The 15,928-nt window shown below is 43.0% G+C and overlaps 1 protein-coding gene across 1 annotated transcript in view; it reads left to right on the top strand.

The window, feature by feature from the left end:
• Nucleotides 1-50: 50 nt before the first annotated feature.
• RFX4 (regulatory factor X4) overlaps nt 51-15,928 on the top strand; it is a 133,952-nt gene continuing 118,074 nt past the window's right edge. The window contains exons 1-2 of the mRNA XM_021687598.2: nt 51-120; nt 7,627-7,713. Coding sequence (XP_021543273.1) covers nt 51-120; nt 7,627-7,713 — 157 coding nt within the window. The remainder of the gene's footprint in view (nt 121-7,626; nt 7,714-15,928) is intronic.

Genomic DNA, 15,928 nt, shown 5'->3' with positions numbered 1-15,928 from the left:
GAGAGAGAGAGAGAGAGAGAGAGAGAGAGAGAGAGAGAGAGAGAGAGAGAATGATGAAGAGGAGATCACGCCCTGGGGCTGGGGGAGACAGGAGCAGGCCTTGTTGGCATGGTTCCACTGGTAATGGCCGCGCCCGGGGGAGGGGAGACGGGGGCGGGGGCACCGTGGCACCTCCAGGACCGGGGGTCTGGTCCCCCCTTGGTAGCTGGGAGTGTGACGTGTCGACTTTTTGATGTAGCATTTCTAAAGCTGTGAGTTCCTAAAATAGGCCCCAGCACAGGGCCCTGAAAGACTGTTGATACAAAGAGTATGAATAACGCCTTCTATCAAAACCCGGTGGCACTTCGTAAGTCAGGCAGCATTTTCTTGAGGTGTTGCATAAGTCAGGAACTCCCTGTTCTCATCCGGTTCCTCAGAAACAAAGCTCGTCGTATCACTCCCCCACTGCTTAAAAATGACGGCTGGCTCGCGGGGGCCTGTAGGCTTCTCGGCCTGGTGGCTGAGGCCTTGGCAATCCGCTCCTCCCAGACTCTCCCACCTGTCCCCCGCCACTCCTCCGGTCCCCGGTCAGCGGGCTCGTCCCCTGTCCCGGAACCCACTTTGTGCTTTTGTCCGTGACCTGGCCCTCCTGCCCTCTTCCGTCTGGCAGGTGCCGAATCCTTTAAGGACCGGGTGAAATGCCAGCTCCTACATGAAGGCCGACACGGAAGCTCCCTCCTCTGTGCTTCCGCGGCTCGCTATTAGAGTAACAGACCAGTCCCGGTTCCCTGCCAGCTTCTTGAGGCTGTGTGCCCCAGTGAGAGCACACCAGGCTTAGAGGCAGCCGGACCTGACCCGGCTCGGCCACCAGCCAGAGGGCTGCCTTTACCCAGCGTCTCTGAGGCTCCAGGGCCTCCTCCCGAACCAGAATCATTCAAGTCTCTGTTTCAGAGTTGCTGTGAGGAGTGGAGGGGAGGCATGTGGAGCAGGGTGACTGGTGTGGGGGGAGAAAGCTCAGTAAATGCTGGACATGGCCTTTACTGTCTGTCCTCACCACTCGGCTGTGAGCTCCTACTGGACAGAGACCATGCTTTCCTCATCGTTCCACGGCCCACAAAGCCAAGCCTGCCAAGTGCTTCACCTGCATTATTTCAGTTAATCTTTGGAGAACCTGGAAGGTAGGGCTTTTGGAAGGTTCAGGAATCATCCCAACATTACATATCTATTAAGTGGCAGGGCTGGGATTTGAAATCCAGCTGTTCTAACTCCGAACCCCACATTCTTCCTGGCCTGCCTCTGTCTGCTCTTTCATCTTGTACTATCTCCCCCTTGGTCACTCCATCAGCCACAGGACCTTCTTGCCATCCCTTCACCCATGATCACCAGCCACCCATGATCCCACCTCAGGGCCTTCGCCTCTGCGGTCCCCTCTCTGTGGACCTTTGCAGGCCTTACGCCCTCACTGCACTCAGTGTCTGCTCAGATGCTGCTACTTCTCAGAGGCCTTCCTGGGGGAGACTCCCTCGTCCCTCATCCTGTTCTCTCACCCTACTTTACTCCCTCACAACCCACCCCCAGCAGCCAGGAGCCTGACACTGAGCCAGGTGCCTGGGGACGAAGCATGACAAAGGTGGACAAGGTTATTAGAACTTAACATTTTTAAGGTGGGAGAAATAAATAATAAAACAGGAATAAATAAACAAGATATTCTCAGGTCCTGAGACCCTGGTCCACCAGAGATATCTTGCTGTAATATATTGGCCCCCTGTTGAATTGTATGCGTTCGTGTCTTCTGTTGCAGCTTTACACTGAAGGCACTTGATAATGATGTGCAAAATGAATGAATGGATGGGTCGCTAGCCTAAGATAGAATCACTGGTCTGTGCCCAGTATGATGTGGTAAGCAGAATAAGCATAGGCTTTGGAGATGGTAGGTCTGGGTTTGAATTCTGGCTTTAATCCCTCTGACTGTGTGACCTTGGCTCAGCCACTGCCACGGTCTAGACCCCAGTTTCCTTATGTTTAAAGTGGGATGAATTTCAATCTCATGAGGTACACTGGGAACCTCAGATTAGGTTCTTTTGTCAGTGTGCCCCGTGAGCTTCGAAGATTATCTGGCTTTGGACCACCATCTTGGTCGGGTCCTCCAGCCAGATGGATACACGTTCCGGAAGCTGCTCTGAGCCTTGGACGTGCCATGTCCCTGATGCAGTTACTTCCTGGTTGTTCTTTGCTGCAGCAAAGGGAAAAACCAGGCCTTCTAGAAAACCCAATCTAAAGTGGGGAGGCATGAAGATCTGCCTCTGAGGAGTGCAGGTTAAACTCCTTGGAAAGTGAAAATCCACAAGGCAGGATTGGTGTCCTCCTTCCTGCTCGTGATCCCAGATGAGTCAGGGGAAGTGATGCTTTGCAGCCCAGAAGCAGAACTCACACCTGTTGGGCACTTAGAGCAAGCGGGGTCCTTACTAAAAGATCAGATGATTTATTTTTACCGAACAAGAATGAGGCAGTGAGGAGCAGGGAGGCAGCCAAGGGTGAGTTGAGCTCTCCTCCTCCCATGTCCCAGGTCAGGGTGTGGATACGGCAGCACTGACCGCAGCCTGCCTTGTGTTAGAACTTTTGCTGCAAGCCTCGGTTTTCATGTCTATTAGTAAAGAGATTAAAACATACCCCATACTATTATTCTGAAATCTCTGTAATGTAAGCCTCATTTGTGAAAATATCTTGGGTAGTACCTGGGACACAGTAGGAACTTAATGTTTTTCAAAAAAAGTAGTGCGTTCAACAACGCATATTTATTGTGCCACATATACGGGGACAAGCACAGTGCCAGCTACTGGGTACAAGGTGGACAGAAAGGACAGGCTTCCTGCACTCATGAGTATGGGGAGTAGCATCTGCCTGGCTTTCTAGATGACAACTGCAGGCAAAAGCCAGTCTTCTTTGTGTCTACATCACTCGCAGCTTTTATTACAGCTTCTTCAATCCAGAAGTTACAACGGAGACCCTGGCTGAATTTTGCTTTCTTTATCTAGAAAATCACCTTTGATGTGTTGTATGATTTCATGCCTTGTGTGGTAAAAAAGAAAAGATCAGGAAATTCTATAGACATGCGGATCTACTTCTATGTTGTGCATTCTCTGATGTCATGTGTGTCAATAATGTAACATTTCTTGGGACCTTACTATAGGAACAGCTTCATACCAGGTGCTAGTGAGAGTCAAAAGAAATAGAATAACGCGGGGGTGACTGGGTGGCTCAGTCGTTCAGCGTCTGCCTTCGGCTCAGGTCATGATCCCAGGGTCCTGGGATCGAGCCCCGCGTCGGGCTCCCTGCTCGGCTGGTTGCCTGCTTCTCCCTCTGCCTGCCGCTCCCCCTGCTTGTGCTCGCTTTCTCTCTCTCTGACAAATAGATAAATAAAACCTTTAAAAAAAATAAAAAAGGGGTGCCTGGGTGGCTCAGTCGTTAAGCGTCTGCCTTCAGCTCGGGTCATGATCCCAGGGTCCTGGGATCGAGCCCCGCATCGGGTTCCCTGCTCCGCGGGAAGCCTGCTTCTCCCTCCCCCTCTCCCCCTGCTTGTGTTCCCTCTCTCGCTGTGTCTCTCTGTGTCAAATAAATAAATAAAATCTAAAAACAAAATAGAGAGATAGAGGACTTCATTCTTAAGATATTTAGGATCTAAACAGTAGGGCTTTGTTATGTATAACAAAGCCTGGCAAATAAATATATGAATGAATTTAGCAAAAATTGTAGTATGTACATAGAGTTTCAGCAGAAGTTTGAACGCCAGGCAGACTGATCAGCGTTGCAGTGTTGGCATCGTGTGCTGGAGAGCATATGGGACACAGGAGGAGGAGAGCTCAGCCCACCTTGGAGAGAGCATTTTGGTTATGATCTAAGTCTGAACGGCAGTCCTGCCTCTTACTAGCTGGGTGACTTTGGACAAGTCACCTCATCTTACTGAGGCTTAATTTTCTTGATAGCACCGTCCTCAAGCTTGTTATGAGGATTAAGTATGCTGGTGTATGTAATGTATTTGCATAATGCTTGGCCCATAAAGACCCAATGGACGGCGACCTTTGTTATTATTATTAAATCACATAATCTACAAGTAAATAAGTTAGATGAACACAGCGCTTTATCAAAAGTTCAGTATACCTGTCATTCTGCTTGAGTAATTCTTGATCTTTGCAAGACCAAAATTCATTGTTAATAGTTTTCAAGTATATAAATTTTCCTGCAGGTGACCTAAATAGAGGCCTTGCAATCATATGGAGCAACCTGACTTAGGGGGCATGAGTTGCAGATGCTGCTGTTGAGATCCCCACTGGGGAAGAGGATGAAGGTCAAAGAGTACCTGTGGATCCAAGGCCCATGGCCTGTTTAGATGTCTCAGTGACATCTATGCAGTCTGGAATGTGAGACCTTTGAATGCTCTAAGAACTCCAAATGTCCAGAACAGCAGATGGTTCTGCCATATTTGGCACAGCTCGGACCATGGTCTGGACCCTGCAGGGTGCATCCTGGGTGCCACAGGTGCAAGTGGATATTGGTGAACTGGAAGACAGTCCGATGCAGGTGAACTGGACGGCAAAGAGGTGGGAACAACTCCCTCCAAGCAAGAGCTGAAATAATTGGGGGTACTTTAACCAGAAAAATGGCGCCATGCTGGCTGTCTTTTGATCTCTGCCATGCGCATGAGAGAGCACCCTGACTCTGTGTTGCCCCGGGGAGAAGAATAGCCGAGTGGATACAGGCATAGCTATGGGGTCAGAGACCCGAGTGGGTGCTGTGGGTGGAGGGAAGTGTTCCTTGGTGAGATTCCTTCTTTCTTTCCTGGCACTTCCATTCCCCTCTCTCTTCTCATCATCCCGCACTCATCTCTCTCCAGTGTTGGGCAACATGGGGCGAGAGGCACAGCCATCTAGAAAGTTATTCCTTGGCTTGAGCTCTTGTGGGCTGGTGGTGCACTCTCTTGGCCTTGGGTGTTCAGAGCCATCTCCCTTCTGGAATGTTAGCACGAGTTCTTCAGAGGGCCCCACCAATCCCTGGGGAGTCTCACCTGCAGGAACTGGCCCTTTTGAGGACTGCAATGTTAACAGGCCTGATCTTGGCGCAGGCAAATGGGTGAGGGGGAGACTGTTTCTCTTAGTTCCCTGTGTCTGCTGAAAAGGGTGTGTGTGTGTGCATGTGTGTGTTCACGTGCGTGTGCATGTCCACACGCATGTGAGAGTAGCTAGATGTGAATAGCTAACTAGGAAGACCAGGGCTGGCCCAGAACAATAGCAGGTGCTCTCGCTGGTGTGCTCTGGTGGAGGAAGAGGCTGCAGATTTCAGGAGCCGCCGTCCAAGACCAGCCACGCCTGTTGCCGAGAAAAATGGGCCAGAACTCGAGGGGATTAGAAGATCCGAGTGGAGATATTCTGGAGAGTCCTGAGAAGAATTCTGGAGATTTGTACCCCGATGCATCTTTAGAAGCGATGTGATGACAGGCACCCACCTTGTGCCATCACCCCTTTGACAACATCGCAAGCCCTTTGTTTCTACGTTGTGCACTTGGTGTCTTTGGATAGGGGTAGCGTTTTAATGTTTTGAATTTCTCTGCCCCTCAGTGTTTCCTCAGAAATACCAGCTTTCCATTTCCTCTTAACAAGCTGTCTCCAGCTCCTCCCCTTGGATATTCCCCCCCTACTTATCTACAATTTAGGGAGCAGCTTTTAAAAGAGCAGTTTGTTGGGACATAAAACATAAAACACAAACCCAACATTTCTCCCTGCTGTTCGCGTTGGCTTCTTCCCGGTCCCCCTGCTCCCCACCCCCACCCCACCCCACCCCATGGCTCACTTGCCAGTGTGCCTCCTTTCTAGACTATGTCACCTAAGGTGTTAACTAATGATCTTGTCTCTTTGAATTATGAGGAGTCACATGACTTAATCTCAGTTTCAGTTGCTTTCTAGGAAGAAAAATGGAGATTGAAACCTTTCCTTCTGGGAGTTGTCAGGATTCAGTGAGATAACATACGCAAAGGGCCTGGCAGATTGGAATAGGGGCTCAGTTAATGCCAGCTCCTATATTATAGATTTTTATTTATTTATTTATTTATTTGAGACAGAGAGAACGAGAGAGAGAGAGCACATAGAGGGGGGAGGGTCAGAGGGAGAAGCAGACCCCCTGCCGAGCAAGGAGCCCGATATGGGACTCGATCCCAGGACCCCAGGATCATGACCCGAGCCGAAGGCAGTCGCTTGACCAACTGAGCCACCCAGGTGCCCCAGCTCCTATATTATAAAGACCACAACGGGGGACAGCACCATGCGGAAGCACAAAGCCATAGCTCTGCTCTAACACCACGTAGGCATTCCTAAAAATCACTACGTTCTGCAAAACAGCACGTTAAAAACCAGTTTGCTAGAAAAATAAATGACGGGCATAACACTCAAAAGCTCTTTCAGGGACACATAAAAAAAACCAGGAATCTAAGAAAAATGATAGCACGGTTTTGCACATGTTAATTCAATGTTTAAGAGGTGCAGGAAGATAATTAAGTCTGGCACTTCACCTTGGAAAAGGCCTGAAGTTTGCTTTTGGAAGCAGATGTCAGAAAGGCTGCCACTTGTGAGTTATGGTGGGTGGTAGAACGGGGGCTAGCTGGGCACGTGTGGCTCATAACGCGTGTGGTGAACCCAAGTAGCTGGTAGATGCCTGGGGTGTGAGCATGTGTGAATTTTGCATGGGGTTTGGTTCGGCTACACGTGGTTTTCTGCATTCGCCTGATGTTTCTTAGGGAAGAAATTGAGTGCAAGCAAACACAAAGTTTGCTCTCTGCTCAGATCATTCCCTAATGTATTACTTGCATGGGAATACATGCTTATTTTCAAAACAAGCATTATAGGAGGACTGACTGTAGTTAGTGGATGTTGTTGAATGAATGAAGGAAGGAGTGGTAGCTGTTCTACCCAATGGATAATAAACATCATGCTACACTGTGGAAAGTACTTTTGTAGACTTTGGAACTAGATTAAGAAAACAGAGTCTTTTGGATTTTAAAAGTACTACATAGCTATTGTATAGCTTTTAAGATCTCCTCCCACAGTGGCTTCGGGCCTGTGCTTGGAAGTGCCCCTTTGGGGGTCACCGGGCAAAGGGAAGGGAGCTACCAAGTTCCCTGCCCTCCTCCTCTAATTCATCCAGAACCCTCAGGGTTATATCTGCTTTCCTTTTTGTTTTTGTTTGGATAAAGGGTTCTGCTGCTAATTTACCAATCCATAAACCACCACCAGTGGTTTAGTTGACCGAACTTTGTTTTGCAAATGACTTCTCAGGAATGTCTCTTCGATACAAAGAAAGATAATCCTCAGTTGGTACTATTGGGCTGTGAATACTCCAGAAGTAGTAGAATCTGACCAAGAAATACTCAAGGGGGCTTCAATCACCGTTTTGTCTCCTCAGCAATGGTGCCCATTGGGCTTTGTGGAAAGCCCAGTTCCAGTGGGGCAGGTCTCAGATGAAAGCCAATTGGCAGTTGAGTCGAATGTGTTTATGATGTTCATGTCTCTTCACAAACACCAACAGCAATTCTGCAGTTCTGTGATTTTCTTTCTTCTTTCTCTCTTTCTTTCTGTTTTGTTTTTTTGTTTTTTTTTTTAGAGAGCTGGATTGAAAGATGTCTCAATGAAAGTGAGAACAAACGTTATTCCAGCCACACATCTCTGGGGAATGTTTCTAATGATGAAAGTAAGTGCTTGAAATTCATTCTTCCACCATGTCCTAGACACGGCCAGTGTCCTTGTGGGAGGGATGGTGCTTCTCGAATGCTAGGCTGGGGCAAGTCACCTGGAGCAAGAGACTCTGAAGCCATTTATGGAATACGCTAGGCCCTCCCTGGAATATTCTGCAATGGGGAGTGCAGTGGAGTCACGTAAACACGAAAACGGAGCCACCGTAAACACCTGCTGTTTACACGTTCATATTGTCTGAGTCCCCAAAGGCCCCATTACAGTGATGCTCCAGGTGGGCAAATGTGGACCCTGAATGTCTGTGAATGGGAAAGGCCATTCTCTGTGTCCCCGTAGATGCGGGATTAAATTAGTGTGTCATGGGATTGTTGTTTAAGAGTGAGGAATGTCCTCGCTCTTTGAAAGTAAAGATTTCTCCCAGATCTTGGACTAGAGAATTGGGAGTTAATGGGAAGATATAAACTGCTGTGTTTACACCTTTCCCTGGGTTATGTCAGTCCGAAGACTGATGGGGACTGTGTTTGCCCCCTAAGCACTGAAAAAGGGGGCAGCTCCTTGTAAATGTAATTTCCAGCAGGGACAGAGTGTCTTTCTCCCTTGGCTGGTAAAGTGCATCTCCTTGGTGCAGTTTTCTCAGAGCATGGCCCAGGGACCACCTGCTCCATAATCCCCCACAGTGTTTGCTGGACATGCCAAACAGCTTTCTTCCAGAGTTCCTTCTGGCATTGTTGTTCTGTCATCACGATTTTGCATCATTTTATAAATTTATAAAATTGAGGTAAATTAAACATAAAGTTCCTAAATCTTATGTGAATGGTCTGATGAATACCTTTTGTTCTCTCATTTTGTATCTACCTGTGTAACCACCACCCAGAAAAGAGATAGAACATTTCTAGCACCCTGGGAAGTTCCTTCATGTCTCATCCCTGTTAATAACTACTGTCCTGGATTTTATCACTATCATTTGGTTTTGCCTGTTTCTGAAACATTATATAAATGGACTTATAGAGTCTGTATTCTTTTGTATATAGCTCGTTTCACTCAATGTAATGTCTGTGAGATGCATCCACGCTGTTGTACGGAGCAGTACTTTTTCATTGCTGTATAGTATTGCGTTCTGGGTGTATGTCACTGTTTACACGTCCATTTAAATGTTGATGGTATTTAAATTGTCTCAAGTTTTTAATTATTTCTTAAGTATCTCTGAGCATTCTTTGTCTTACAGTGTTAAAGTATATATAACAAAAAACTGACCATTTTAATCGTTTTAAGTATACAATTTGGTGGCATTAAGTACATTCACCTTGTTGTACAACCATCACCACCATCCGTCTCCAAAACTTTTTTCATTTTCCCAAACTAAAACTCTAACAGTAACTCTCCATTCCCGCCTCCCCCCCATCTCCCGGTCCCTGGCAACTACTATTCTACTTTCTGCCTCTATGAATTTGACCATATAAATCACATACTGTTTGTATTTATGTAACTGGCTTACTTCACTTAGCGTAGTATCTTTAGAGTTCATCCATGTTGTGGCATGTATCAGGAATTTCCTTCCTTTTAAAGGCTGGATGACATCCCATTTTATGTGTATGCCCCATTTGGTTTATCCGTTCATCCTTTAATAGACGTTTGGGTTGTTTCCACCTTTTGGCTCTTGTGAATAATGCTGCTATGAATATAGGTGTACAAATATCTGTTCCAGGTTCCTGCTTTCAGTTCTTTTGAGTATATACCCAGGAGTGGAGTTGCTGGGACATATGGTAATTCTATTTTTAATATTTCGAGGAATCACCATACCATTTTCCATAGCAAGCTGCACCATTTTACGTTCCCACCAGCAAAGCCCAAGGGTCCCAGCAGCTCCATGTTCTTGCCAATAATGGTTATGTTCTATGTGTTTTTTTAAATAATAACCATCCCAATGCTTGTAAACTGGCACCTCATGGTTTTCATCTACAGATGAAATTCCCTAGTGATTATCGGTGTTGAGCATCTTTTCATGTACTTATCCATCATTCATATATCTTCTTTGTAGAAATGTCTGTTTAAGTCTTTTTACCCATTTTTAAATTGAGCTGTTTATTTTTTGTTATTGAATTGTTGGAGTTCTTTATATATTTTGCATATAAACTCCTTATCAGATATATGATTTGCAGATATTTTCTTCCATTCCCTGGGTTGCCTTTTACTCTACTGGTTGTATCCATTGATGCACAGAAGTTCTTAATTTTGACGTAGCCCAGTGTATGTTTTTCTTTTGTTGCCTTCGCTTTTGGTGTCATATCCAAGAAATCATTGCCAAATCCAACACCAGGAAGCTTTTCCTCTATGAGAGTTTTATAGTTTTATCTCCCATGTTTAGGTCTTTGATCTATTTTGAGTTAATTTTTGTATACAGCATAAGGTAAGGGTCCAAATTCATTTTTTTGCATGTGGATATCCAGTTTTCCCAGCACCATTTGTTGAAAAGACTGTTCTTTCTTCATTGAATGGTCTCAACACCCTTGTTAAAAATTGTTTAACCATATATGTGAGGCTCTATTCCTGGTCTCTCTATTCTATTCTGTTGGTCTGTATATCTATCCTATGCCAGCACCACACTATTTTGATTACTGTAGTTTTGTCTTAAGGTGTGTGTGTGTGTGCGTGTGTGTGTGATCTTCTTGTCTAACTGCTCTGACTAAGCCTTCCAGGACTATGTTAAATAGAAGTGGCAGAAGTGAGCATCCTTGTCTTGTTCCTGATCTTAGAGGAAAACCTTTCAGTCTTTCACCATTGAGTATGATATTAACTGTGAGTTGTTTGTATGGGCTTTTAGTGTGTTGAGATAGTTTCCTTCTATTTCTATTTTGTTGAGTGTTTTTATCATGAAAGGGTGTTAAATTTTGCCAAATGCTTTTTTGGTACCCATTGAAATGATCATGTGGCCATTCTGTTAGCATAGTGTACTTCACTGATTGATTTTCCTATGTTGAACCATCCTTGCATCGGGGAATAAAAAACTGCACCTGGTCATGGTGTACAGTCCTTTAACACACTGTTGAATTCTGTTTGCTAGATTTTGTTGAGGACTTTTACGTTAATATTCATGAGGGCTATTGTTCTGGAGCTTTCTTTTCTTGTAGTGTCTTCGTCTGGACTTGGTATCAGGGAAATGCTGGCTTCATAGAATGAGTTGGGAAGTGTTCCCTCCTCTTCTGGTTTTTGGAAGAGTTTGAGAAAGATTGGTGAACATTCTTGTAGATACCGCTTTTGTGATCTCCCTATTCACATCCTTTGCCTGTTGGTTTCTTTTTAAGTTGTGTTGTTTGTCTTTTCCTTAATGACTTGTAAGGATTGTTTTTATATTCTCAGGAGGAGGTATTTGTCAGATAAAAGTATTGCAAACATCTCTCAGTTTGTAGTCTGCCTTTCATTGTCTTAGTGATATTTTTTGGTGAACAGAAGTTCTTAATTCGAATAACGTCCAGTTTATCAGTGTTTTTCTTTTGTAGTTAGTGCTTTTTGTTTTGTATTAAGAAATGTTTGCCTACCTCTGGGTCATTAAGATATTTTTCATATTATTATCTAAAAGTTTTATTATTTTACCTTTTACTTTTATATCAGAAGTCTATCTGGAATTTTTATATATGGTGTGAGGGAGGAGTCATAGTTCTTATTTTTAAATTTTGACTGATAGAGCACCTCTTGTTGGAAAGAATCCTTTACCCACTAGCTGTAAATCAGGAGATTGTATACATGTGGATCTATGTCTTGACCTTTATTCTGAACCATTGGTCTGTTTGTCTGTTTGGGGGTCATAAGATTCTTTAAGGTTGTTTTGGTTAATTTAAATTCTTAACATTTCCATACAGATTTTAGAATCAGCTTGTCAAAGGTCACAAAAAATCCTGCAGGGATTTTGACTGAGATGACACTGATTCTACAATCAGTTTGGGAAGAATTGACATCTTACCAACATCAGATTTCCTGTCTATGTATGTGGCCTCAGATCTCCATGTATTAAATGGCCTTTAATTTCTCTCAGCAGCATTTCATAGATTTTAGTGTAGAGGTTTTGTGCATCCTTCATTAGATTTATTCCTAGGTAATTGATGTTTCTCAGTGCTATTGTAAGTAGTAGTATTTAAAATTTTTTTCTAATTGTTAGTTGCTAGCGTATGAAAATGCAGTTGATTTCTTAGGTAATGACCGTGTCCAGCTGCTTTGCTAAATTTGTTTATTAATTATGAGTATGCTTTTAAAATTTTTTCTATGGACATAATCATATCACCTGGGAATAATGATAGTTTTCCATCTTCTTTTATAGTCTTTATATTATTATTTTTCTGTGCTTTAGAGACCTTAGTGCAATGTTGAGTTGAAGTGGTGATAGTAGACATGCTGTCCTGTTCCTGACCTAAGGAGGAAAATCATTTTCTGTTCCACCATTGAATGTCAGGCTTACTGTAGATTTTGTTTGCAGGTATTCCTGATCAAGTCCCTGGTTTGCTGAGAGATTTTTCTTGAACGTGTGTTGACCTTTATTAAATGCTTTTCTGCATCTGTTGAGATGATTGTATGTTTCTCTCCTTTGTTCTATTAATATGGTGAATTACATGTATTAAATTTTGAAAGTTACGCCAGTCTTGCATTCCTGGCATAAATGGCAGTTGGTCAGAAGTATTATCTTTTTTCCTATTTCTGGGTTAGATTACTTGTTTTGTTAAGAATTTTAGTACCTATTATTTATAAGATTTTATTGGCTTCTGATTTGTCTTTCTTACAATGCCCTTCTCAGTTTCGGGTGTCATACAGGCCTCCCAAAAAAAGGTGGGAATTTCTTCTTTTTTGTTTCTTCTGAAGAGTTTGTGTAAGATTGGGATTACTTATTTCTTAAATGTTAGGGAGAATTCAACACCGAAGTCCTCTGGGTTTGGAGTTTTCTTTGAGGATTATTTTATTTCTTGATGTGTTACTTTTAGCAAATTGTTTTTTTTTTTTAAGATTTTATTTATTTGACAGAGACACAGCGAGAGAGGGAACACAAGCAGGGAGTGTGGGAGAGGGAGAAGCAGGCTCCTTGCTGAGCAGAGAGCCCGATGCAGGGCTCGATCCCAGGGATCATGACCTGAGCCAAAGGCAGACGCTTAACGACTGAGCCACCCAGGTGCCCCACTTTTAGCAAATTGTTACTTTTAAGGAATTAATTCCATCTAAATTTTCAAATTTCTTTATATGACACTGCTTAAACTTTCCTTTTGTTACTTTTTCTCATGTATTTAGCACCTAGAGCAATGTCTCCCTATCATTTCTGATACTGACAATCTATGTTTTTCTGTTTTCCCCAATCAGTTCTGCCAGTTACCAATTTTATTAGTCTTTTCAAAGATGCAACTTTTAGCCTTATTGTTTTTCTCAACTGACATCTTTTCTCTATTTCATTTATTTCTGCTCCTCTTCTGTATATTGCTTCCTTTCTTCTACTTTGAGTTTAACTTTTTGTCTTTTTCTAGCTTTTGAGACAGACTTTTAGATCATTGAATCTAACCCTTTCCAAGACAGGCATTTAAAGTTACAGATTTTCCTCTAAGTGCTGCCTAAATGTATCCCATAATTTTTCTGATATCATACTTTCATTATCATTCAGTTAAACTCACGTTCCAATTTCTATTGTGATTTCTCCTGGTTTACTTAGAAATCTATTGCTTCATTTTCCAAATATTTGTTTATTTCCTAGTTATTTTTCTGTTATTGGTTTCTATTATAATTCCACCTTGGTCAGAGAACATATTCTGTATGATTTCAATATTTGAAATTGTCTAGACTTGCTTTTTGTCCTGACAGATGGTCTCTTTTGGCAAGTGCCCATGTACACTTGTGAAGACTCCGTATTCAGCAGATATTGGATGAAGTCAATTAGATCAAGTAGTTAATGGTATATTTTTTCATCTTCCTATTTCTAACCTTTCTGAATTGAATATTAAGGTTTTTAATACGTGTTTTTAAACCAGTCTGATCATCTGTATCTTAAATTGTAATATTTAGATCCTTTAAATGTAATGCACTCAAATTAAATTACATTGTTGGGCTTAAATCAACCAACTTACTATTTAATTTTGATTTGTCCCATCTGTCTTTATTCCTTTATTACTTCTTTTTTGCTTTTTTGGGAGGGATGATGCAGTTTAAGATTTTTTCTTTGATGTTTTCTTTGGCTGACTTCCCAGACATACTCTTCTCAAGTGGTCCTCTCATGTCCACCTCACGTTACCCCTTCTTTCCTTTCCAGCCCAGTCACGAACATGCTCACACTTCAACCCCATTTACCTCTGTCCCACCCTTTGTACTATTGCCTTAATGTATTTTACTTCTACATTTTTAAGCCCCATAAGACATTATTATTACTGTTTTAAACAGTCAATATTTCTTTCTGTTTATTCACATATTTACCCTTTCCAGGGCTCTTGATTCATGCCAGCAGGTCTGTGCTTCCACCTGGGATCCTTTCTACTTCAAGCCAAATAAACTCCTTTGATAGTTCGGGTAGTGCAGTGTCATGTAGTGGAAAACATGAAAAACATCTTTATTTCACCTGTATTTTTGAAGGACATTTTTGCTGGATATAGAATTCTAGGTTAGAGAGGTTTTTTCCTCCTTTCGGTACTTTAAAGTTGTCATTTCATTGCCTTCTGGCTTCCAAAGTTAGTCTTCAGACTTATTTTTACCCCTGTGAATGCAGTGTGTCGTTTTGTCTCTGGCTGCCTTAAAGAATCTGTTCTTTGTCTTTAGTTTTCAGCGCTTTGACTATAAGGTACATAGATATGGTTTTCTTATATTTTTTCTTCTTGGGGTTCACTGAACTTCTTGAATCTTTGGGTTGTTGTTCATCAGATTGGTAAAATTCTTGACCATTGGCTCTTCAAACATTTTTTCTGCCCCATTCTGTCTTACCTGCTTGGGGCACTCTAGTTATGGGACTACTAGACCTTTGACTGTACCTCCTATGTTTCTTTTTCTTTTTTTTTTTTTTAAAGATTTTATTTATTCATTTGAGACAGAGAGAGAGAGAGCATGAGCAGGGAGAGAGGCAGAGGGAGAGGGAGAAGCAGGCTTCCCGCTGAGCAGGGAGCCCGATGTGGGGCTTGATCCCAGGATGCTGGGATCATGACCCGAGCCAAAGGCAGATGCGTAACCATCTGAGCCACCCAGGCGCCCCATGTACCTCCTATATTTCTTAAGCTCTGCTCTGATTTGTCCATTTTTCTCTCTTTATACCTCAGTTTGGTGTTTTCTATTGACTTCCTGAACTTTCAGTTCTCAAATCTCATTTTCTGTTATGTCCAGCCTGGTATTAAGCCTATCCAAATGATCTTAACTTCAGATGCTATATTCTTTCTTCTATGGTAGATGTCCGTTTGATTTTTCTTTTTTTCCCCCAAATCTCAGTTGATATTCCCCTTTTTTCATCTGTTTTGTCCATCATTTCCCCTATTTTGACCATCTTTTCCTCTGTCTCCTTAAGCATATTAACCATAGTTATTTTAAAGTCCCTGTCTGGTAACTGTGATATTTGAGTCATCTCTGGATTAACTGCTATGATCTGGTTTTTTCTTTGGACTTCAGGGTTTTGGTCCTGTTTTTCAGGATGCCTTCTAGTTTTGATTTGATGTGGACATTATGGACACAAAGTTAGAGAGGCTTTGGGTGAATTATGTTAACTTCCTCTAAAGGGTGTTAAATTTTGTTCTAGCAGGTAGGTAGAGAACCAGCAGGTCTCCTTGATTCTGTCAAGCCTTGGTTAAGTCTGATCTGTTTTAGTCTTGTCTATGCTACTAGGACGGGGTCTCTACTCCAAGCTCAGAGTTTTTCTGGGTCCACAGCTAAAAGCTCTAGGTGTTTACCAAGTTCCTTCTACCTGATCCAGCTTGAACTCCAACCTCTGACTTCCCCCACTAATCAGTGATCAGTTGATCAGTTCTTCAGCCACTAAGCTGATGTGTTCTCCTTGGGTTTTGGTTTCTCACTCTCTGCACGAGTGAGTGGGCTAAAGATTCAAGGGGAATTCCAATGCAGGTATGTTCCCCTCTCTGTGGCTCTTCTCTCTGGAACATTGCTCCTTAGAGTTGAGTCACTTTGTCATCCCCAACTCTGACTTCAGCCCAACAGACCACACTCTTTGCTTGGGTTCTGTTTCCTAGTGTGGCAGTTGAGAAGCATCCGCAGGGAAA

This window comes from Neomonachus schauinslandi, chromosome 5, assembly GCF_002201575.2.
Source record: "Neomonachus schauinslandi chromosome 5, ASM220157v2, whole genome shotgun sequence".
Classification (NCBI taxonomy): Eukaryota; Metazoa; Chordata; class Mammalia; order Carnivora; family Phocidae; genus Neomonachus; species Neomonachus schauinslandi.
The sequence above is the reverse complement of the archived record's forward strand: the minus strand, read 5'-3'. Positions and strand labels throughout refer to the sequence as shown.